This window comes from Chinchilla lanigera, unplaced genomic scaffold, assembly GCF_000276665.1.
Source record: "Chinchilla lanigera isolate Chin_1 unplaced genomic scaffold, ChiLan1.0 scaffold00131, whole genome shotgun sequence".
NCBI lineage: Eukaryota > Metazoa > Chordata > Mammalia > Rodentia > Chinchillidae > Chinchilla > Chinchilla lanigera.
In genome coordinates, this window is record NW_004955532.1 from 2,862,672 (window position 1) to 2,885,912 (window position 23,241).

At 38.3% G+C, this 23,241-nt stretch overlaps 1 protein-coding gene across 6 annotated transcripts in view; it reads left to right on the top strand.

The window, feature by feature from the left end:
• Dock3 (dedicator of cytokinesis 3) overlaps positions 1 to 23,241 on the top strand; it is a gene marked incomplete at its 5' end in the record, with an annotated part of 457,227 nt that overhangs the window by 245,972 nt on the left and 188,014 nt on the right. For all 6 annotated transcript variants that reach the window (XM_005410370.2, XM_013507624.1, XM_013507620.1 and 3 more), the window contains 2 exon segments: positions 13,732 to 13,813; positions 22,053 to 22,113. In XM_005410370.2, the coding sequence (XP_005410427.2) occupies positions 13,732 to 13,813; positions 22,053 to 22,113 (143 nt within the window).

Below are 23,241 nucleotides of genomic sequence, written 5' to 3' on the forward strand. Positions count from 1 at the left end.
AGCTGGGAAATACCTGGCTCTCTCCGCGTGTTTCAGCTGGGAACCGTGGCGGTGTGGGCGAGCACAGACTCGAGCCCAGGTGTCTAGCCGCTCCTGGAACACTGCTTCCTTATCTCTTTTAATTGTTCTTGGTTTGAAGTTCCCCTTGTCTGCAAACAGAATAGCTACACCGACTTTTTTCTGGGCACCTGTTGCAGGGAGTATTATTTTCTATGCTTTGATTTTCAATCTATGAATTTCAATACTTAACTCTTTTGAGTTAAATGTGTTTCTTGTACAACATATTGTTGGACTTTGTTTCTTGATCCAATCTGCCAGTCTACTTCTTTTCATTGGTGAATTGAGTCCTTTTACATTGAGGGTTATAACTCCTACGTATTGGCTTATCTTTGTCATGTTATTTTCCTGCTGTTGGTTCCTCTTGTTTCTCTCTGTTTAATTGCTTGCTCTGCTTGATGGTTCCTTTCTGTTGTTGTTCTTAAAGTTTTGGGCTTTGTTATCTCTTTCTAGAACATCTTTTAGTACTCTTTGTAGGGTTGGTTTGGCACCAGTGAAATTCTTCAGTTGATCTTTATCGTGAAAATATTTTATTTCTCCATTAAATTTGAAGGATAGTTTTGCAGGGTACATCAATCTGGGTTGGAAGTTGTTTTCTTTCAGGACTTGAAATATTTCACTCCAAGCTGTTCTTGACTTGATGATTTGTGTTGAGAAATCTGCCATGATTCTGATGGGCTTTCCTTTATAGGTGATCTGTTTCTTTTTTCTAACAGCTTTTAATATTCTGATCTTTTGTTGAGTTTCTGGGATCTTGATCACTGTGTGTCTGGGTACAGATTTGTTTTGGTTATTGCTATTTGGAGTTCTATATGCCTCACTTCCTGGATGTCCATTTCTTTTTCCATGCTTGGTAAATGTTCTGCAATTACACCTGCAAATAGTCTTTTATATAATTTGTGTTGACACCTGCTGTTGCTTTGATACCTATTAAACTGACATTGTTTTTCTTTGCTTCGTCCTGCAGCTGTTGAATTGTTATTTCTTGATTTTTTGTTATTTTTAAGAGATCCTTCCTTTCATCGTCATTAACAGCAGTGTGGTCTTGAAGATCTGAAAGTCTATCTTCAGCTTTGTTCAGGCAATTTTGCCCGCTTTCGATGGAAGTTTTAATTTCCTGGATATCTGTTTGAATCTGTGTCATGTATTCCAGTTCTTTTCTGTATTGTTCCTTCAATCAAGGTTTTCATTACTTTATTATGCTCCTCTATTTTTTTCTATGTCTTCTTTAGATGTGCTAAGCAATTCTTTCATTATTGTTGTCATTTCTTTTTTTTACCTGAGAGATTATTTCTGATCTGATGTGTTCTATGGCCTGATGGAGTTGTTTCTTTACTTCAGCTGCTATTATTTCAGAAATTTCAGATGTGTGACTTCCAAGCTCTTCTGTGTTGATATCTCCTGGACTTGTTCTGGGTGGGGTAGATGTCTGCAGTTGCATTTTGCTCCTTTGTTTTGTCATTTTTCAGAGATCCAGAGGTTTCCTGGAGTTCAGTCTCACTCTCAGGATGAAGTCATAGTAGCAAGGCAAGGACCAAAAGGTGCCCGGTGCTCAGTGTGACTCCCTTGATGGTGTGTGTAGGCAGACTATGATCCCCAGTGCTCCCACAGCTGTCTAGAGTTCAGCTTGGCTCCCACTCAGGGGTTCCCAACGTTGTCTGGGTTTCAGCCCTGTTTCCATGGTGTTCCCAAAGCTGTCTGAATTTCAGCTTGGTTCCAACAGGGAAAGGCAGGAAGAGGGGAGGGGCAGGGAGTCACCCCCGGCCCCCAAAGCTGTCTCGGTTTCCACCTGGCTCCCAAACTTGTGGGGGAGTGGTGGCAGCGCCTCACTGGAGATCTGGAAGCTGTGGGAGGTTCAGCTCAACTTCAAAAGGGGCAGGGGAGGGCAGGGGTGGGGGAGTGGCCACCATTGATTTTTTAGTGCTAACTTTTTAGCTTGCTATGCTACTGAATTTGGTTATTAATTGCATGAATCTTTGGTGAAAGTTTTGTGTTATTCTGTGTAGAAGATAAAGTCATCAGCAAATAATGATATTTTAACTTACTTTTCTATCCTTAATCTTTTTCTTTCTCTTGTCTAGTTGCTCTGGCTAATGGTTCCAGAACTATATTAAATAGGTTGAGCCATTCCTGCTTCCCTGGGATGAATCCTACTTGATCATAGTGTATAAGCTTTTTAATGATTTGCTGCATTCTATTAAGCAGTATCTTATTGAGGATTTTTCCATTTGTGTTTATTAAAACATTTGGCCTGTAGTTCTCTTTTCTGGCTGGATCCTCTTCTGGTTTTGCTCTGATCTTTGTAATTTCCTCCTTTATATGTGTTTTGAGTTCAACCTGCCCTTCTTCTTCTAGATGCTTAAGATTCAACATTAGGTTATTTATTTGAGCTCACTTTTTTTTTGATGTGGAAATTCACTACTACACATTTCCCTCGTAGGACTGCTTTGATTGTGCCTCACAAGTTCCAGTATGTTGTATTGGCATTAATATTGAACTGTAGAAATTGTCTAACTTCTTCTTTTATTTTATGTATGACTCATTGTTTCAGGAGGGTGTTACTTAATTTCCATGTGTTTATGAAGCTTTTGTGGTTTTTTTGCTATTGATTTCCAATTTCATTGCACTATAATTTAATAATATGCATGGGACAATTTCAGTTCCTTCAGATTTATGTAACCATGTTCTATAAGGTAGTATGTGGTCTGTTTTGGAGAAAACCCTGTGTACAGCTGAGAAGAATGTGTGGAGTGGAACACTGTAGCTATCTGCTAAGTCCATTTGGTTCAGCTCTGATATTTCTTTGTTGATTTTTTTGTCTAGTTGATCTGTTTGTGACTGGGATGTTGAAATCTCCCATTACATTTGTATTAATGCTTATCTGATTTTTTGTATTCATTAATGTTTGTTTTATATAGTTGGTTGCACTTGTATTTAGTGCATATATATTTATAGTTGTTATCTCTTTCTGTTGGATTGTGCCCTTAAGTAATGACTTTTTTTGTACCTCTTGATCAGTCTTAGCTTGAAATTCACTCTGTCTGCAAATAGAATAGCTACCCCTGTTTTTTTTCAGGTCTCTGTTGCATGGAGTATTGTTTTCCATCCCTTGATTTTCAGCCTATGAATATTTTGAGTTGAATATGTTTGTTGTATGCAGTATATTTTTGGCCGTTTCTGCCAATCTTTTTCTTTTGATTGGTGAGTTAGGATTACTCACATTGATGGTTTTAACTGATAGATATTGACTTACCTTTCTCATTATACTATTTACCAGCTATTGGTTCCCTTTTGTCCCTTTCTGTTTAATTGCTTACCTTGCCCGGTGAATTCATTTAATTGGGATGTTTGGAATTGTTGTTTTTGTTATCTTTTTCTAGGATATCTGAGAATTTTTCAAGTGCTGCTGATTTTGTGGTCATGAGTTTCTTCAGGTGCTCTTTATCACGGGAAAATCTTTTTTCTCCATCAAATTAGAAAGATAATTTTTCAGGGTATATCAATCTAGGTTGGAGGTTGTTTTTTTTTTTTAGAGCTCCCCTTGAATTTAGAGGTTGCCAATACATATCAGTTATAACCCTGAATGTAAAAGGACTCAATTCACCAACTAAAAGAAGTAGACTGGCAGATTGGATCAAGAAACAAAGTCCAACAATATGCTGTATACAAGAAACACATTTAACTCAAAAGGAAATTCAAAGATTGAAAATCAAATGATGGAAAACAATACTCCCTGTGACAGGTGCCCAGAAAAAAGTCGGTGTAGCTATTCTGTTTGCAGACAATGGGAACTTCAAACGAAGAACAATTAAAAGAGATAAGGAAGGTCACTACATACCAAGTTCTCCTATGTTGCTGTCTCCTGGACTTGTTCTGAGTGGGGTGGAGTTCTGCCCTTGTGTTTTAGTCTTTCGTTTTGACATGTTTGCTACTGGATGCAGAAAGCTCAGTTTCCCTCTTCAGTAGCTGCTCAGCCAAGACCTCTAGTGTCCCTATTTTTCCTGTTGTTCAGGTTTGCCCCTGGGTGACCTCTGAGTAGCGCTACTTAGTCTTGGGTTTTCTGGCAGTCTTTGATTTGTATCTAGTTATGCCCGTTCTCAGACACGGGCACTTGTGTCAGTTGATGGCCAACCATCTGATCCAGTGTCCCCTTGCAGTTCAGGGCACGTGCACGACCTGACTCAGGTTGCACTGGTGTGACAATCCCGGTCCAGTGGACCTATGTCCCCAGGCAGTTTAGGGTACAGGCATAATTCAGACACAAACTGCAGGGTCTACAGTTTGTGAACCACCTGAATCTATATCTCCAGTTAGTTCAGGACACATACAGGAACCAGATGCAGCCCAGATGGGTAGCAGTCACAGACTTCCCCAGCCTTCAACTTGCTAGGGGGTCTGGACAAAGGTAAAGCACGGACTCAAACTGCGGGTCCGGCAACTCCTGGAGCACTCGCTCACTCACTGCAGGGCACGCGAGGCTGGGAGAGTCTGAATGCCCTGCCCCCAGCCAGAGAAGTCCCTGGGGCTACTGAATGAGAACCTCCTCTGTGCCGCAGGTGCAGGGAGGGCAGAGACTCAGTCTGTAATGTCAGTGGGGTCCTGGTTCTCCCGCTCTGCCCTCAGGGAGTAGATGGGAAATACCTGGCTCTCTCTGCACGTTTCAGCTGGGAACCGTGGCGGTATGGGCCCAGCACAGGCTTGAACCCACGAGTCCAGCAGCTCCCGGAGCACTCCTTTTTTTTTGAGACAGGGTCTCACTATGTAGTTCAGGCTCGCCTTGAGCTCACTTTGAAGCCCAGGCTGGTCTCGAACTCGCAACGATTCTCCTTCCTCAACTTCCTGAGTGCTAGGATTACAGGTGTGAGCCACCACGCCTGGCTCTAAAGGCCATATTTTCTCAATGTTAATATTACAAAGACTGTTTTTACATGTAGCTTTAGAGAGCAAGCACACATTAGCATTTCTTTAAGTGTTTTCAATTTGATTAGTAAATAAATTGAAAAACAGTGTAGCAAATAAGAAAACTGAGATCACATTATCAATGATTTGCCCTTAAATGTTCTATTTTCCTGTGATGGTGGTGAATTATTATATACTAAGTACAGTTACCTAAGTTGAGAGGTTGGCATGCTCTATACTTAATAAAGAAATTCCTAGCTAAATTGTGTTTTTCAACTTTCATTCACTTATTTGTTCATTAATTCAATAATTTTTCAGAACTGCTAGGCCTAGATTACTCTTGGGAAGATGCAAAGGGCCCATTTAGGAAGGGTACATTTATCTACAAAAGGCGACAGTGATATTCCTGAATAAAGAGAAGGAGCTACTATTCTAATGTTACTTTTTTTGACATCAAGGGCCTAGCATGATTACTTTCCTGTAAGTAATTCAGATTTCCTAACTTTCAGCTGAGAAGTCTAGAAGTGTACATTTTGGTCTCCATTAGTAGCACATATGGAAAGCAGTATCCACCTTTTTTCATTTCCCAACTATGCAAAGTTGGAGATGACAAAGGTGAACTGACTTAGCATTATATTGCTCACAGGGCCTCACCCTCACTTCATCACTTTTTATTTACTTATAAATACTGTAGTGCTTTTTATTGTTAGATTTGGGAGCTTGATCCTGTAGTGAGAGCAGAAATTATTAAAGTAAATACAACTAGCTCCACATATAACTGTTAAGCTATCATTTAGTTAATTTTCATGAGAAGTTCATGATTTTTTAAAGACTCAAAAGGACCATGGACTTATAAGAATATTACTGTAACTATTTGTGAATATGTGACAAGAGTTTACTCCTATGTGTCTCTTTCATTAGAAAAAATGAAAATACTATTTCTGGGATTGTGTGTCATGTAAGCTTCTCTCCTTCAAATCAGGCCAATCATTGTTGCCATTGTCGTCTCAGTCTTCTCAGTGAGAATCTCACACACTTTCTGCATACTCAGTACCACCAGAAGAGTCAGAGTGAAGTTGGAGTGGGATAGTCTCCCTAATCAGAAGAACTGTAGTGCCCCACTAGGGTGATGCAGATGCTGGGGCTAGTCAAGTATCCTTCCTGCAGCCCTTGTGTGAGCCTGTGCTATACATACACTCCCATGTGTTTCCAGGGCAGCATTTGACTTGTAGCTTTTCCTAGGTATATTAGCCTGTGGAACCTCCCTCCAAGACGTTTGTCCAGCACTTACTTGCAGTGCTTATTCTGTAACTGATAACGCATGACTTTGAAGTCAAACAGACACATACTTCAAATCTACCTTCGCCACTCTCTGCTTTCTTATCTTGACCCAGGAACTTCTCTTAATTCTCAGTTTCTTTAGAGGTGAAGTAACTATTGTGAAGATTAAATGCAATTAGGCAAAAAAAAGAGGATTACTTAATACCTGATATATAGAAAACACTCATTGCATGGCTGCTGTTGCCGTTGCTACAGCAAGCTGATGAGTAATAGAGTCCCATTCACATCTTTTCTGTGAGCTTCATACTTCGACTTTCTGCTCACCTGTGTTTCCCACAGAGACCTCAAATTCAGCACGCACACTTCAACTTTCTGTCTTCCTTCTTTATGTATCTTCTCTACTGTCATTACCACATCCAATGAACAGCTAAATCTGATCATGTCTATCTCCTAAATGTATCTTGCACCCATCTACCTCTTTCTTTTTTTGAGACAAGGTTTCATTGTGCAATTCAGAATAGCCTTGAACTCACTTTGTTGCCCAGGCTGGCCTCGAACTTGCAGCTATATTCCTGCCTCGGCCTCCCAAGTGTTAGGATTACAGGCATGCGCCATTACACCCAATCCATTTACCTCTCCTTAGTCCCCAAAATGCATCATAGCGTTCTTGGGCTCCTTCTGTAGTCTCTGTTACTAACCTGGCTTCCACGTTGCAGTCCAAGTGGTGATTTTAAGCACTTAAAAGAGTATGCTGTTTCTCAAGTTTGAACTTTCAGGGCCTCTTAAAAACCCACAGTGGTGGGTTTTTGAAATCCACTACCCTTTTGAAACCTCTTTGTGCATCTTTTCTCTGTATTCCTTAAAACAAAGTGGGAAAACCTGAAGAACTTGCAAAACAGTCATCTAACCTGGAAAGCATTTCCGAGCCTCAATGTACAGATTCTGGTGCTCCTTCCAGAACTCCTCCTCTCTAGATGTTCACGATGTCTGCGGAGACACCCAAATACACATTTCAAACACATTGCTAGGCACTCCTGGTAGCGAAGTCAGGGGAACCTCATGCAACCCCACACCGCCCTGTGACACCTGTGAGCCCCTCCCCAGACCCCAGCAGCCCTTGAACTCAACCCTGAGTGACCTCATGCACAAGCTCATCATACTTCTCAACACTTTTTCTCCCCAGAGTCCTACTCTTGCATCTCTACCCCTTACCAAGCAACAAAAGCCATGCAATCCATTCTTACAGTATTGCAAGTTTTGATTTCTGTCCCACTACACTCAGAACCTTGATGATATGGATTAATTTCTATATCCTTAGTATTGGCTGAGTTTCTCAAAAATGATGGGAACTAGTGAATGTTTGTTGAAGGAATAAAAGTGAGAGAGGAAGGCTTAAAAAAATTTAAATTGTATCAATAGTACCAAAGTATTCCTTGGAACCCTGAAGTATCTAAGGTACAGGTAGTAGGGTAAAGGCCTAAGCAGAGAGAATTCCTTCCACTCCCACTGACCTCACCTCTGCTTCATCTAAGTAACTCTGCTTTTTTTATTTTTCATATGTTGATGAATAGAATAAGGTTTTGTTGAAAAGGTGGGGAAAAGTGACATTAAAAATAGATTTGGAAATGCTATTACTGGTCCCTGGTTTGCCTTTTTAAAACCCCTTTGTGCCTCTTTGCTCTCTGTTCCTTAAAACAAAATGGGAAAACCTGAAGAACTTGCAGAATAGTGATCTAAACTGGAAAGTGAATCTGTGAGGGGATGTTAGAGATTTCCTAATCTGTTGGGTTGTATAGTGTAGTGTAGTCTTGGGGCTACTTGCCTATTTTCAAATACTTCATAAGTTTATCATGAGAGAGCTGCTGAGAAGTTGACATCCATCTCCAGGGAGGGAGAAATGAGAAGCATAACAATTAGATTGAAAGGGGGGGGAATTCTCTGATTTTATTTGAGGAAATTGCCTTTATTTCCAAAACAGAATCTTCAGAGAAGACTCTCCATGAGGATAAAAGACTCTGCCTTTGCCTCAGTCCCTGACATTGGCTCGTATTTCACTGACAGTCACCAAACATGTGCTAAAGAGATGCATAAACTGCTGCCAGTAGAGAAATGTGTGAAACACAGTGCCACCCAGTGAACGTAATGCTCATGAAAGCATATGATCTTAGCTAGGCCTGGTGGCACAAGCCTGTAATCCCAGTACATGGGAGACGTGGATACGGAGACTGTGAGTTTGAGGCCAGCCTGAACTACATAGTGACTTTAAGGCCAGCCTGAACTACGTAGCAAGACTCTGTCCCCAAAAGCAAACAAACATACATAGCACATGATCTTAATATTTGGACACCATTAGGTTTGTCGCGGATTCAAGTAATGGAATTCATTTGTAAGAACACCCCCAATAATATGAAATTAATGTAATTTTATATACTATATGTTCATAGTTTGTCATTATAAAGTGTAGAGTAGTTCTCTTGTAACACAGCTCACTGAGGAGAAAGCATCAATTATCTGTTTTTCTCTTGAAAGAGAACAAATAGTGAGTTAGGAAGAGGATTTCTCACCCATCTTACTTAAGAGAAAGACCTGTTGCTCTCATATGGAGGTATGGGTGTAAAATCTCTGAAGTAAATTTAACTTTTGTTTATAGTTCCCTTTACAGCTTTGGGGAGTATGAGTAGTTGCCGTAGCACTACTTGACGAGTAGACTCAGTCAGGAGTTATCACTCTGTAAGCCTCTGGACTCTGTCGCTGTACACAGAAGTGAGTTGTGGAGTCAGATATCACCAGTGCACTTGAGACAAGTAACATGTTAGGTCTCTGAAAAGTCCTACAGGGTAGAAACCTGTGTTCGCTACAATATTTTCCAACAGTATTTCACAACTTCTTTTGCAGATAAACTGTTGCCAAATCATGGAAACATTGGATAGATATTTGTCTTCAAATAATTTAAACATTAACAGAAAGCAGTATTTATTTTTCATACCAATTAGAGAACCTTGCAAAACAGTATATAATTAGATGTATGTCTAAAGCCTTCTGAAATGAAAAACAAAGTTATTTTGAGTTTCACAGATTGTCAAGCATATCAGGTGAAACCAGAATCATGAACGTCTCTAAGAAGTATGAGACTCCAGTGGCACTATGAGAACTAACTTGCATAGCTTCCTTTCACTGTTAAGAGAGACATTCCCAGGTCCTGATGCAGTCAGCAACCCTGTTCAGCTAGGTCTCCTTATTCTGTACTGGAGCTTCGTAGAACCCTTCCAAACAGTACCCTCTCTGTGGGTAGCTACAAATGGCAGCTTTCTTGGTAGACGACGGCTGTGAAGAGAGTCACAGAGACTGGTAGTGTGATAGTAAGGGCGATTGTATGTATTCCTTCCAAGTAAGAGGGGCCTTTCTGGGAAACTGGCATTTGAGCTAGGACCTGAAGGTCAGCATGAGCCAACCACTTGAACTGAAAGAGCAGCATTTCAGAGAGCAATAATAAATAGCCAGTCTTCTCAGCACCATTTGTTAAACAAGATATCTTTCCTCCAGCATATATTTTGGCCCCTTTGTCAAGATCAAATAGCTGAATGAGTCTGGGAATGTTCATATATCCTCTGTTCTGTTCTGTTGAACAACATGTCTGTTCTGTACCAATACTATATATATATATATATATATATATTTTTGGTACCAGGAATCAAACTCAGAACCTAGTGCTTGCCAGGCAGGCACTGTGCTGCTGAGCTATATCCCTGACCCAACATTTTTATCATGGTTGCTTTGTAGTATAACTTGAAGTCAGGTACATACTGTGATGCCTCCTGCTTTGCTCTTGTCACCCAGGATTGCTTTAGTATTCTGAGTCTTTTATACAGGTACTAATTTTTTAAAAAGAGATAACAGCACATACAGAACTCCTAATACAAGAACAAGCTTGGCATGTTCAAGATTCTGGTATGTAGGAAACCAGTGTGCATGTGGAGAGTAAGCAAAAAGGGGTTGTGTGAGAGGAGATGGGGCTACAGAAATAAGCCGCGTGTTCATACAAGGCCGTGCACCTTGGAGGGAAGTTTACATATGATTACAGAATGAGAGGAAGGCATGGGGAAGGTTTATTGTTGATTGTTATAACAGCTTTATGAGATATATAGTTCACATAGCATAGCATTCACCCATTCAAAGGATACAGTTTGGTATATTTTAGTGTAGTCATGCAACCAATACTGGATATTAATTGATTTTAGAACACTTTCACCACCCTGAAAGGAGAATCCCATAGTCTTCAACAGTGACACCATTTCCTTCAAGCCTCCAGCCCTAGGTATCCACTTAGCTGCTTTCAGTCTCCATAGATTTGCTATTGTGGATGTTTCATAAAAATTGAATCATGCACTATGTGGCCTTTGTAACTAGCTTTTCTCACATAGCACAATTTTTCAAGACTCATCAGTATTGTAGCAAATATCGGTATTTCACTCCTTTTATGACAATACTATTTTATTGTATGAATATACCCACCACATTTTATTTACTTATCCACTCATTGACAGATATTTTCGTTGTTGTCACCTAATAGCTACTAATAATGCTGTTGTGAACCTGTATGTACAAATTTGTGTGACCACATATAAATGTTTTTGTATGTATTGCATCTTTTCTGAAGTCAGATCTATTGAATGTAATTTATACATAGAGTAAAACGCCTTGCACAATTCATTGAGTTTTGACAAACCTCTATGGTTGTGAGACAACAGTCATAGTTAAGAAATACAACATTTTATTCGCCCAAAAAAGTTTCCCATCCTCCTTCCTTAACTTGGGCAACTCCTGATCTGATCTCCAGTCCTACAGTTTTGCCGTTTCCAGAATGTAATATAAAGGAAGGCATATAGCATAAGTTTTTTTGTGGCTAGCTTCTTTCATTTAGAACAGTGCTTTTGAGGTTAATTCATGTTACGTATCTCAATTGTTTTTTTATTATGAAATGGTTTTTAATTATATGGGCTATTCATTTATCCTTTGATGGACATCTGGGTTGTTTATAGTTTGAGCTATTATGAATAAAGCTGCTATAAACATTCACATACAGATCTTTATGTGGACATATGTTTTCATTTCTCCTGATTAAATACCTAGGAGTAAAGTTACTGGGTCATTTATGAAGTATATGTTTAATAAGAAACTGTCACACTATTTTCCAAAGTAGCTATACCATTTTGCATTCCCACAAAAAGTATAAGAGTATTCTACTTGCTTTACATTCTCACCAGCCCTTGGTATATTCAGTCTTTAATTCTAGTCCTTCTAGTTGGTATGTAATGATATCTCCCTGTATTTTTTATTTTCATTTCTCTCATGACTTAATGATGTCTTCTTATGCTGATTTTCTATCCCTGAAGTTCTTTGGTGAATAGTCTATTCAAATCTTTTTTCCATTTTAATTAAATTGTTCTATATTATTGAATTGAATTATTTATATATTCTCAATAGATACATTTTTTCTTAGATGAATGTTTTCTAAATATTTCACCCCAGTCATTTCATTTTCCTAGCAGTACCTTTCAAAGTGGAGAAGATTTCAATCCTGATAAAGATCAATGCTATTTTTTTGTGACTCATTTGCTTAGTAATCCCAGGTCACAAAGACAGAGTTTTCTACTCTATGCTAAAAATGTAAATACAGAAGTGAATGCTATAGCCAAGGTACTTCATTTTTCCTATCATTTCTTATTGTTTTATAGTTTTAGCTTTTATATTTAAGTCCCTGATCCATTCAAGTTAATTTTGTTCATAAAGTTCAAGGTTAATTTTTTTTTTGTTTTTGTTTTTGTTTTTTGGTATGGGTTGTTCAGCATTATTTGTTGAAATATTGTTGCTTTTATTGAATTACCTTGGTACCTTTACTGATCTTCAGTTGACTATGTACATGTAGGTTATCCTGTATTTAACAAGAACCTTCCTCAACTCCATATGCCTGTTAATTAAAAACACAACACTTCCCCCTTTTCACGGCTGTTCTTTAAGCTGTGATATAGACTTACTCTGCTTCCTCATTTTGTACTTCTCCCACTGATGTCTTTCTCTCATTTCATTAAAATAGATCTTGCTAGAATCATCAGTGATCACTGTTCTAACATCTAGTGGACACAACTTTGTCTTTATCTGATGTGACTCTCAGTGGCTTTGGACTTTACTGACCACTGCCACCTCTTTGACATCCAGCTTTTCTTGACTAAAGCAGCAATTATTTTCCTTTTGTTTTCCTTTTTATTCCTAGTTGTCTGCTTTGCTGGTTCTTTTGCACATTTCTTACATGTCAGTGTCCTCAGGAATCTGACCATGCTCTTTTATTCTTTTTCTGAACACATTCCTTGCTTATTCCCATCTTCTCCCCTAGATGAAGAATCTCAAATTTATATGGCGCTCATAGTTTGAGATTCATATCTACGTGTCTCACTGCCTGTCAGGACTTAATAAGCCCTACAAAGAAAAAGTATCTTGTTTATATTTTATTCATGTTTGTATTTCCATGTTTAGCATATAGAATTTAACACCTATTTATCAACTAAATGAACAAATGAATGCATGAAGAAAGTAATCAAGCTGTGCAGTAGGTATTATCATCCTAGTACAGTATTTTAATACCAGTCTTTTAGTGATATCACATGTATTCAGTGCCTATGACTGAGGATGCAGGGAAGTAAGCTTCTTTTGGAATCACATAGTTTGTCTTCACCCAGGATTCAGTTTTCTTGTAGCAGTTATAAGGAGCCTTAGGATGAAGAGATGGGAATGAGATTTTGGGTAGGGACAGGAAGGAGATGAGAGATCAAGGAAATATTTCTCCAAATGGTATGAACACTGTTTTTTTAAGGATTTCTTAATCCTTCAATAATTTCATTAAAGAATTGCTTATATTATTTGTGAAATAAAATATTTAGTGACTGTCAAATTCACTTTGCAGTTTTAGATACGATAGATCATTTTTTAAAAATTTCACTCAAGTCTTTGTAAGTCCCTATAATGTTTTCTCTTAGCCCTAAAGTGATTCTCCAGTGTTACATAAAGTAAATGTAAATTAGGTGATATAGATTCTTTCAGCTTTAGTACAGTGAATATTTTTATGATGATCGGAGTGCTCATATCAAAGAGTGTACATGCTTGTCAATGGATGTAGCATCATCTCAAGTGCTTTGTGGGAACTTGGGAGAAACATAAGATACAGTCCTCACCGCTGCCCTAGGGAACACACAACTTTGGAGAGGAAAGACACACAGCCACAGCTGGCAAATAAGCAGCAACACCTGTCGCAGTTTGGAGTGTCCATAGTGTGTCACTTGGCATAAAAAACAGGATATCCTGCCAGAGGACATATGTTTTGGACCTTACCTATCATTATAAGCTGTTATGTGTTTGGAATTTTCTGTATATTCCCTTTTTATTTGTTTTAGAATGTATAGTTCCTGAACTTTCTCTTTCTCTCTCTTTCCTACATTGCAGTGAGCGGTTTCTGGTGCGATTGAACAAGAATGGTGGGCCCAGGAATCCAGAGAAGATAGAACGAATGTGTGCCCTTTTTACAGTATGTGCAAATTTTTGTTCCCTTTTTTGCTGTTGACTCTACCCAGGGGCCTACTGTGTAGATATTATCACCCTGGAAACGAGTATTTATTCTTATCCCCCCTATTCTCACACACACACACACACACAAACACTGGGGAGAATAGGACTTGATTTATGTTTCTATCAGATTTTAATGAAATATTTATAGGGAACTGAAATTAGCTATGAATATAATTGAATTTTTTTTTTTACAGAATTATGAAGTACCTAAGCCATTTCACACAAAATCTGACTTATTGCTAAAATTAGACTTACACAAAAGTCTGTCTTACTATTCTTAGCCAAGGCCACTGGAAATTTCTCTGATGTGTAATTATAGTTTCTCTTAAAGGCGTCTGCCAAATCTGTAGCTTAGCAGTCTGGTAGTAAGTTCATATAAAGAGAGACAAACTAAGTAGTCCTCTTCCAAATACCAGATGGAAGGGCTTTTTTCTACTGTGATCTGTGCTTTAGTTTTTTCCTGGTTACCCATGCTGTTGTTCATTCTCTCTGCAATCAAGGGCCATCACTCAGAGAAGGCTCGGTAATCTGCTTATTGAAAAGTGCAAAACCTCACAATACCGCATTGCCATGTAGTCTCCACCTAAATTCTGATTAGTTTTTTTACTAAAAACAAAACAAACAAAAAAAAACCTGAATACTGTGGATTCTTTTATCTGTTTCAGTGATAATGAGATACATCAAAATTCCCTGAGCTCAAGATGCAATAGTCTCACATTGTCACTGACCTTGTTTATGGTATATGATTAATAGGAGATAGAGAGCTTGAAGTCTGCATTGTGCCTTTTAAATGTAAATAGTATTTATCTGTCACGTTCTTTGAAACCTAAAATTGTATTTGTCACCTAAGTTTAACTCATTTACTGCAACTTAATCTTTTAAATTGTCAAATGATGTTGTACAATCAAAAATTACTTTCACGAGAGTAGCTTTTATTCAAAATGTTTCAGATATACAGAAAAATTTATAAATCTGGCTCAGCTGAAATAATGTTTTGTCCATTTTTGAGCTTAGCATTCAAGGCTTAGGAGATAATGCAAGAAGAAAGAGCAGGAAAAGCAGGCTTTTTTTTTGTACCAGGGATCCAACTCAGGACCTTGCGCATGCCAGGCAGGCGCTTGTTCCACTGAGCTATATCCCCCGCCCTAAAAGCAGACTTGTGAAGATGGTGAAGGGAGTTAAGCTGGCTTAATCTGGGAACACTGATGCTCTCTATTCCCTGGGAAGAGAGTGAAGGAAAGAATCCAGAGTGTAGTGTGTGGAATTTAGGTTACCAATTGAGTGAGAGCTTCTGAAGTGGAGGTGCATGGCCACTGAGGAAACCACCAAGACATTGTTGCTGAAACAAGCTGTAGAGAAATGAGACGTGTGCTTGTGGAGAATGTCTCAGTAAACTTAGGAAGTGTCACTGGGTCCTGTTTCTTGAGTATTTTGTGGTAACACAGCAAGGGGAATTGTTGATGCATGGGGACAGAGCTGTGTTCATGTGCTGTTTAAATTCCTAAGTATAATTAATGCAACACTTGTATCTGGAAAGATGAACATAATTATGATATTTAAATGTAATTACAGTAAGTCACACATTTTATGTAGCATTTTATTTTTTTATTTTTTATTTTTTTTGGTTTTTCTCCGGTACTGGGAAACAAACTCACAACCTTGCGCTTGCCAGGCAGGCGCTTTTGCTGCTGAGCTAAATCCCCAGCCCCATTATGTAGCATTTTACTTATCCATAGAAGCCCAGAGGCCAAAACTATATAGCTCCAACTTTATAACTCAAAGATGCACATTACACTCATGATCTCCTGTTCTCCCCATTGAGAAGGTACAAGGCCACTAAATATACTACTACCACACTTCCCTTTGTAGTACAGCCCTAAATTTCTAGGAAAGGCCCCAAACATGATTTGAGGAACTCTTACAATACACGTAAGATTTCTGAGCAGGACTACCTTAGCCAGGACCTGAAATAGTAATTTGGTGGTGTCTTGGTTACTTTTTTTCTTGTTGCTGAGACAAAACACCCAAAGACCAAACTTAAGGACAGAAAGGTTTATTTAGCTTGCAGTCTGTGGAGGTTTTAGTCTATATTTGGCTGGCTCTAAGGCAAGGTGGCACATGGCAGAGGGCAACAGTTCATGGCGGGGGAAGACAACAAAAACAGCAAGAACAAAAAGCGGGGGAGGACAAGCCTCTTTCCTACCTTATATTGTAAGCAGGCTACCCCCACCCAGAGGGCGTGTAGCACTCACATAATCTCCATGCCCTCCTGCTGCACAGGCTTAGGATGGATACAAAGTGAGGACCTGGCCCCTTGCGCAGTCACACAGTTAACCTTCTAAACTTCTCACACTGACTCAGTGAACAGCACCCCAGAGCAGGCAGGGCGTGTCCTTCTCACCCCAGGATGCAGAACTGCTGAGTCACTTACTTAGCCAGGCCTCCAGACTCCCCAGGTTGACACCATGTATCAGCTGTAACAATCCACCCCTTGCCAACTTGGCAACCAAAGACATTTTTTAAACCAGATTTTAGATAGAAAGACACTAGAACTCTATATATCCCCCCACTCCACAAAGACTCATGCACATCTCTTTATCTAAAAGGCATTTAGTCTATGTGTAAGAGTTGCCAGAGTCTCAGCAAGTTTTAGCATTTCTGAAAAGTCTAAGTCTTAAATCTCTTTTAAGAAGTAAGGGAAACTCTTAGCTGTGAGCCCCTCTACAAAAGAAAACAAAGTTAAACACTTTCAACGTTTAATGGCACAAGATAAACATTACCATTTTAAAAGGTAAAACAGGGGGATATAAAGCATTGGGACCAAAGCAAGTCTAACATCTAGCAGGGCAAACATAAGTCTTGTAGTTTTATGTGAAACATTTGAAGCAATGTGTGGTAAATTGTGAGCTCTATGTGGCTCTACCTCTATGGTACTTTTGGTGGCTGTAGCTTTTATGGCTTTTTATTTGGGCCTGCTTTGCTCTCCTTTTGTAGCTTTTTTTAGATAATCTACATTTTTGGTTTTTTTAAACTTTTGAGGATCTAGTGTACCTTTTGCTTTACACACTGCCCTCTCAGGGGCACACTGCCTGGCCTCCCAGGCCTTTTAAAATTTAGGTGGAAGTCTTAACCTCAGAACTCTTGCATTTTTTAGGTACTTAAAACCAGTGTCACATGGATGATGCCAAGGTCTGCTGCCAGCTGGAGCAATAGCCAAGCTTTTTTCTCTCTAGTGCCTGGATGGCTGGACACTCGGAACCTGATTTTGAAGAACAAATTTTTTATACTGCCGCCATTTTGGAAACTGGTGCTCTGTAGCTTTTTTTTTTTTTTTTTTTTTTCCAAAACAAAGTCTTCTATCTTTGAAGGTTTGAGGTGGCAAAGGGTGGAGACTTGCTCCTTGTGATGTCCTCTGGCCATCTTTTTTTATTTTTTTGCTCCTCCTTAGCAATGCAGATCTGTTTAGCTCTATCTTTGTAATACACAGCTTTACTGAAGATTTTTTTCTTTCTTTTACCAAACTCACAACAGTGAATGTTGAGTATAGTGAAGATTTTGCTAACTTTTGTGATGAACAATGCTTGTGTGTATGAGTGCAGTTGTATCTAGTGTATATTTAGTCATTACACATAGTGTTTGACAATATTAAGGTTTCACTAATGATTTGTTACATAAAAAAGTAAATATTATCTAGTTGCTATTATGTTTGAGTGACCAACTCAGAGAATGAACTTGTACTGTTTTCCCTGAATTATGATATAGATATTATACCCTTCCACATTCCAAAAGTATTTTAGGTAGTAATTTCTTAGTGTCCAGACCCTAACTTCTTCCTGTAATGATACCACGTATTAAAATATTTCTCCTTTCTGCAGCTTAAGTATGAGTAAATTGGCTTTATATTTGTAAATCCCATTACCTCTATGGGGAAAAATAGCCCAGGAATAGGAAAGTGTATGAGCTTTTCCACGTGTCAGATTGAGTGTCAGTGAGTGAGATGGATGCCCTGAGTCACTGTCCTCACTCACCTCTCTTCACACTGTGTAGCTGGTCCTCTGCCTCCTTGGTAGGCACCATTGGAAGTACTGGGCCAGTGAGCAAACTTAACGATACCATGCAGTTAGAATTCAAACTCTGCTCTCTAGATGAATGGTGAGCGCACCTCCCTCTTCCCACCTTGGTTACAGATTCTAGTGTTATAATATGAATAGCCATACTTAGTGCTTAGTCTTGAAAAGTATATGTTTGAGAACACTTTGATATCTCTGTTTAATCTTACACTTACATTTAATAAGATAGATTTACTTAAAATTATGTGGAACCCACAAGTAATTTTACTTACAGTTCTTTCTTGCACTAATTATTGTGGTTTTATTTTTACTGATCTCAAGTAAATGCCATTGAGAATTCTGAGCACCACACACAAGATAAAGATAAGATAGCCACGAATCCCTACCCAGCCACTTCGAAAGTAGAATAAATTATACTTAAGGCTTCATCTTTTTGTTCACTCAGCCAGAGTCAAGGGAAAAGTCCAGTGTTCTTGTGTGCACTCTACCAGATTAATGTTTGGTAACCTTTAGTAACTGGTTTGAACTGTCTAAGTCTATTGTGAAAATGGCCATACTACCAAAATTGCTGTACAGATTCAATGCAATTCCCATTAAACTACCATTAGCATACCTCACAGATCTTGAGAAAACATTCCTTAAATTCATCTGGAACCAGAAGAGAACCAGAATAGCAAAAGCAATCCTGGGCAACAAGGACAAGTCAGGTGGAATCACAACCCCTCACCTGAAATTATACTACAAAGCTACTGTAATAAAATTAACCTAGTACTGGCTAAAAAAAGACAGGAGGATCAATGGAACAGACTGGAAGAAACAACCACAACCACAAACACACTCAGACACCTAATCTTCGATAAAGGGGCCAAACAAAATCACTGGAAGAAAGATAGCCTTTTTAATAAATGGTGCTGGAAAAATTAGCTTGCCACCTGCCAAAGACTGAAAATAGACCCAAGTCTATCACCATGCACCAAACTCAACTCAAAATGGTTCACAGATCTCAATATTAAAACAGAAACACTAAATGTATTGGAAGAGAAAGTAGGTAAAAACCTTGAAGACATAGGGGTAGGCAGAGAGTTCATGAACAAAAACCAAACTACACGTGAAACACTTCAAAGAATCAACAACTGGGATCTCATCCTACTGAACAGTTTCTGCACATCTAAAGAAATCACCGGCAGAGTAAAAAGAAAACCCACAAATCGGGAAAAATTTTAGCTGACTGTTCCTCGATAGAAGACAAAGGTCTTCTATCTAGAACATATAAAGAATTAAAAGACATCAGCCCCCCCAATTCAAAGACCCAATCCAAAAATGGGCATCTGAGATGAATACACACCTCTCAGACAAAGAAATAAAAAAGGCAAATAAATACATGAGACAATGTTCAACATCATTAGTCATTTAAGAAATGCAAATTAAAACAACACTGAGATTTCATCTCACCCCGGTAAGAATGGCTAGCGTTAAGAAAACAACCAATAACAAATGCTGGCGAGGCTGTGGAGAAATAGGAACCCTTCTCCACTGCTGGTGGGAATGCAGACTGGTGAAACCACTGTGGAAATCAGTTTGGAGATTCCTCAGAAAACTAGGTCTAGAGGTCCCATTCAACCCAGCTATCCCCCTGCTGGGTATTTTCCCAGAAGATCTGAAAACATCAAATCACAGTGACATATGTGAACCCATGTGCATAGCAGCAGAATTTGTAGTTGCTATATTGTGGAAGCAACCCAAATGTCCATCCACTGGGGATTGGATAAAAAAAAATTGTGGTACTTTTATATAATGGAATATTACTCAGCCATAAAGAAAGATAAACTCGAGGCTTTTATAGATAAATGGTCACAACTAGAAACCATACTCATAAGTGAAATAAACCAGACCTCCATATGTAAGCAACATATTATCTCACTAGTGTAAGAACCTGAAAGAGTGAATAAAAATTAAGAGGTATGATAGACACTGTGAAACGGAAGGAAACTGCTCAAAAGTAAAGAGCAACTAGGCTGAGGGAAAAGAGAAAAGACAGAAGGGGAAGTTATGTACGTATGTTTATACAGGATAGCTAACATAGTTGTACTACTGACTTCTATCACTTTACTGAAAGGAACAGTCAATGATTACTTATTTGATCAATTTTGCATGTCTCTGTTTTCCTGAGAAACCACTTTGAAGATATCAATATGTAATAGCGCAACCATTGTTAATTTCCTACCCCTTTGTCTGTAACTCTGTATGGTTTGTATTGTTCTTATGCTATTTTGTAAATGGATGTCTGTTTGTTAATATGTTTTCCTTCTTTTATTTTTAAAATAAATTTTTAAAAATCTCCATATGAATTGTCTAGTTCTGTTGAAGTTGATAATTTTTTTAGTCATCTGATGGTTTGGATTGATACAATCTATGTAGAAAGAACTGTTTCATTTTGAAATGTTTCAAGTCTTTCTACATACCTCAATAATAGATATATTTTAAATCTAAAAATGCATAAAATAGTAACTTGTTTTTTAATTTCTATTTATTATTATTTAGTAACCATGTTAATAAAGATAAAAGGAGTACTAGCTTGAGAGTATAATTTTAGATTCCAATTTTAGAAAAGTAATTAGTGAAACAGAGCCCAAAACATCTACTTTTCCTACATATGAAGACTACTTTCACGTAAAAATATATCTCTGTGATTCTAGAGCTACCAGTTATGTTTTTGTAACTGATTTCATTGTAAGCATATTTTATTTTTGTAAGAATGTGAGAAACCATTATAACTGTAGAATCTAAAAGCTTTAGTTTTACCATTATACATTACTTTTTAATGCCTTTTTTTTTCTTTTATGTGTTCAGGGTCACTTAACAGGGCAAGACTGGAATAAGGTAAAGCAAGCAAAGGAGGAATCCTGAGCGTGCTTCCTTGCATTTTGCACCTTAGTCACCTTACTTGCCTCATCACATTAGTTCTAATCCTCGAAATGTATATAAAATTAAGAAATATGGTGACTCAAAATCTCTAATTTCATTCCAAATCATGATTGCTCCCTTTTCCTGCTTTATTGAAGAGAGATAAGCATCTAGGGTCAACCGAAAGGTGAAAGATGGAAAGAAATGGAACTAAAGGGCCCTGTCCTAGAACCCTTTCCTAGAAGCAAGAGGGAAATCGAGGCGCCTGCTCCATTAAGGACAAAGGTTACCCCATCAATAGTCACTAGATTATAGTAATGGCTGGGGGTGAGCAGCGAGTTAGTAACCTGGTAAGACAGTCTGAAACAATACATATTAAAGAAAGTCGTATTACTTCAGTTGTAATACACGAAGTAAAATATAAGTAAACAAACATTTTATTTTAGAGACAGAATCTCACTGTATTACCCAGGCTGTCCTCAAACTCGCAGTCCTTCTGCCTTAGCCTACTGAGTAGCTGAGATTACAGGCATGCTCTGCCACACCCAGCCAAACATTTTATTTTAGAAGGTATTTGAAACATCAATACTTATATATAAGAATGATTTTTGTAACTCTTTGGTTTAAAATTTAGCTAATTCTGTATCAGATTTTATTTAAATAAAACCCATAAATGTTTCCAATAAAGTCATTTAGAACTTTATAATTTAGTATAAATGATAAATGCCTAAATTTAAAAATGTAGATATAATTATCAAGACCAAATTAACCTCTTATGAAGGGAACATACCTAGTGTGTAATAATCATTTCTGTATAGCAAAATAAATGAAAATTAGTGGAGCAAAAACTTTTAGTGTTTCTGTCTAAAGAACTTTTGATGTTTTGTCTTTTCTTTCTGAAGTGAATATTTATTTTGTTATAAAATGTTTCACATGGTGAAAGAATAAACATGGGTTAACATAATATAAAGAGTTCCAATATGAAGACTTTTATAGATATTTGGATTTGGTCAAAATAAGAGCTGGAAAAATACTGTCAATAAAATAAACTTCTAAAGGCCTGTAGTATCTAGACTTTCACTAAATGAATGCTATAAACATTAAAAGGTGTTGGGTACTCTAATTTCCCTCCCAAGTGTAACAAGAAAACCACTGGGAAGTTCAAAACGGAATTATTTTCTATGTATTCTTTGTCTGAATTGACTTTTTCTTTTCTTTTCTTAGGATCTGAGCAGCAAAGACATGAAGAGGGATTTATATATAGTTGCGCATGTCATCCGGATAGGTACTGTCCACCTTTATCCATTTGCATGACTAAGCCTGGCCCAACCGGGATAAGTATCTCTTTTGCCTGTGTTTGTTTACTCCTCAGATCTTTTCCAGTCTCAGAATTAGAGTCTAGCTTTCTTATTTTTTTAGATCTCTACCTTAAACTGGGTTTGGCATTGAATTTTATTTTCTTACTTGAAACCCTCTGCTTCCTATTTGCTTTAGGACCAAACCTTTTAAGTGGTCTGACTTTGTAAAATCAGTGTCCTGCCTCTGTACCTTCCTTCCCCTGAGAGATCTTACAGCACATTGCCGGGGTGCCAGTTTAATAGGTGGCGCATGCCCTTTCAGTAGTTTATGTCTAAAATTAAGTATCTATTTAATTTCCCACAAAATTAGTCATCTCTGCATAAGATGGATAGCATCTCACTTTGATCCCAAATGACATGAGAAAAAGTGATACTCACTGTTCCATTGTTGGTATGTCTAGCCTCATTTTAGGTTCAGAACATAACTTTGGGGACTATGACTAACCAAGTTTTCCTTCATGGTTTGAGTTATGGCATATTACGTACATTTTTGTCAAAGGATATTTTAATCCCTCACCAATAAAACAACTTTTGTTGCACCTGAAAAGCACTTGCCGAGGCCCCAGCACTTGCGAGTCCTGCCCCTGCCGGCACAGCCGTGGAGCTCGGGGGAGTGAGCGCCTTCCATTCGAGTTCCAAGGCTGCTTTCATGCCTGCAGCGGTTCTGGGATACCCTTAGCTACAGAGTTTGACTGGGAGAATACAGTGTTCTTATCTGTACACAGTTTTTACCAAGCAACTAAAAGTACTAAACTTTCTGTCCTTAGTATGCCTGTCAAGCTTAAATCCATAAGCAAAATGCTTTTTCTAGAAAATTTATAAAGCTGCTCTTTTATTTTCATGTGATTAATAAATAGACTGTTGATACTGATTTAGAAATAGATGATAAGAGCCTGGCCTGCTGGTGCATGTCTGTAATCCCAGCACTCAGGAAGCTGAGGCAGGAGGATCACTGTGAGTTGGAGGCCAGCCTGGGCTACACAGTGAGTCCAAGGCCAGCCTAAACTACATAGTGAGGGCTGGGGATTTAGCTCAGCGGCAAAAGCGCCTGCCTG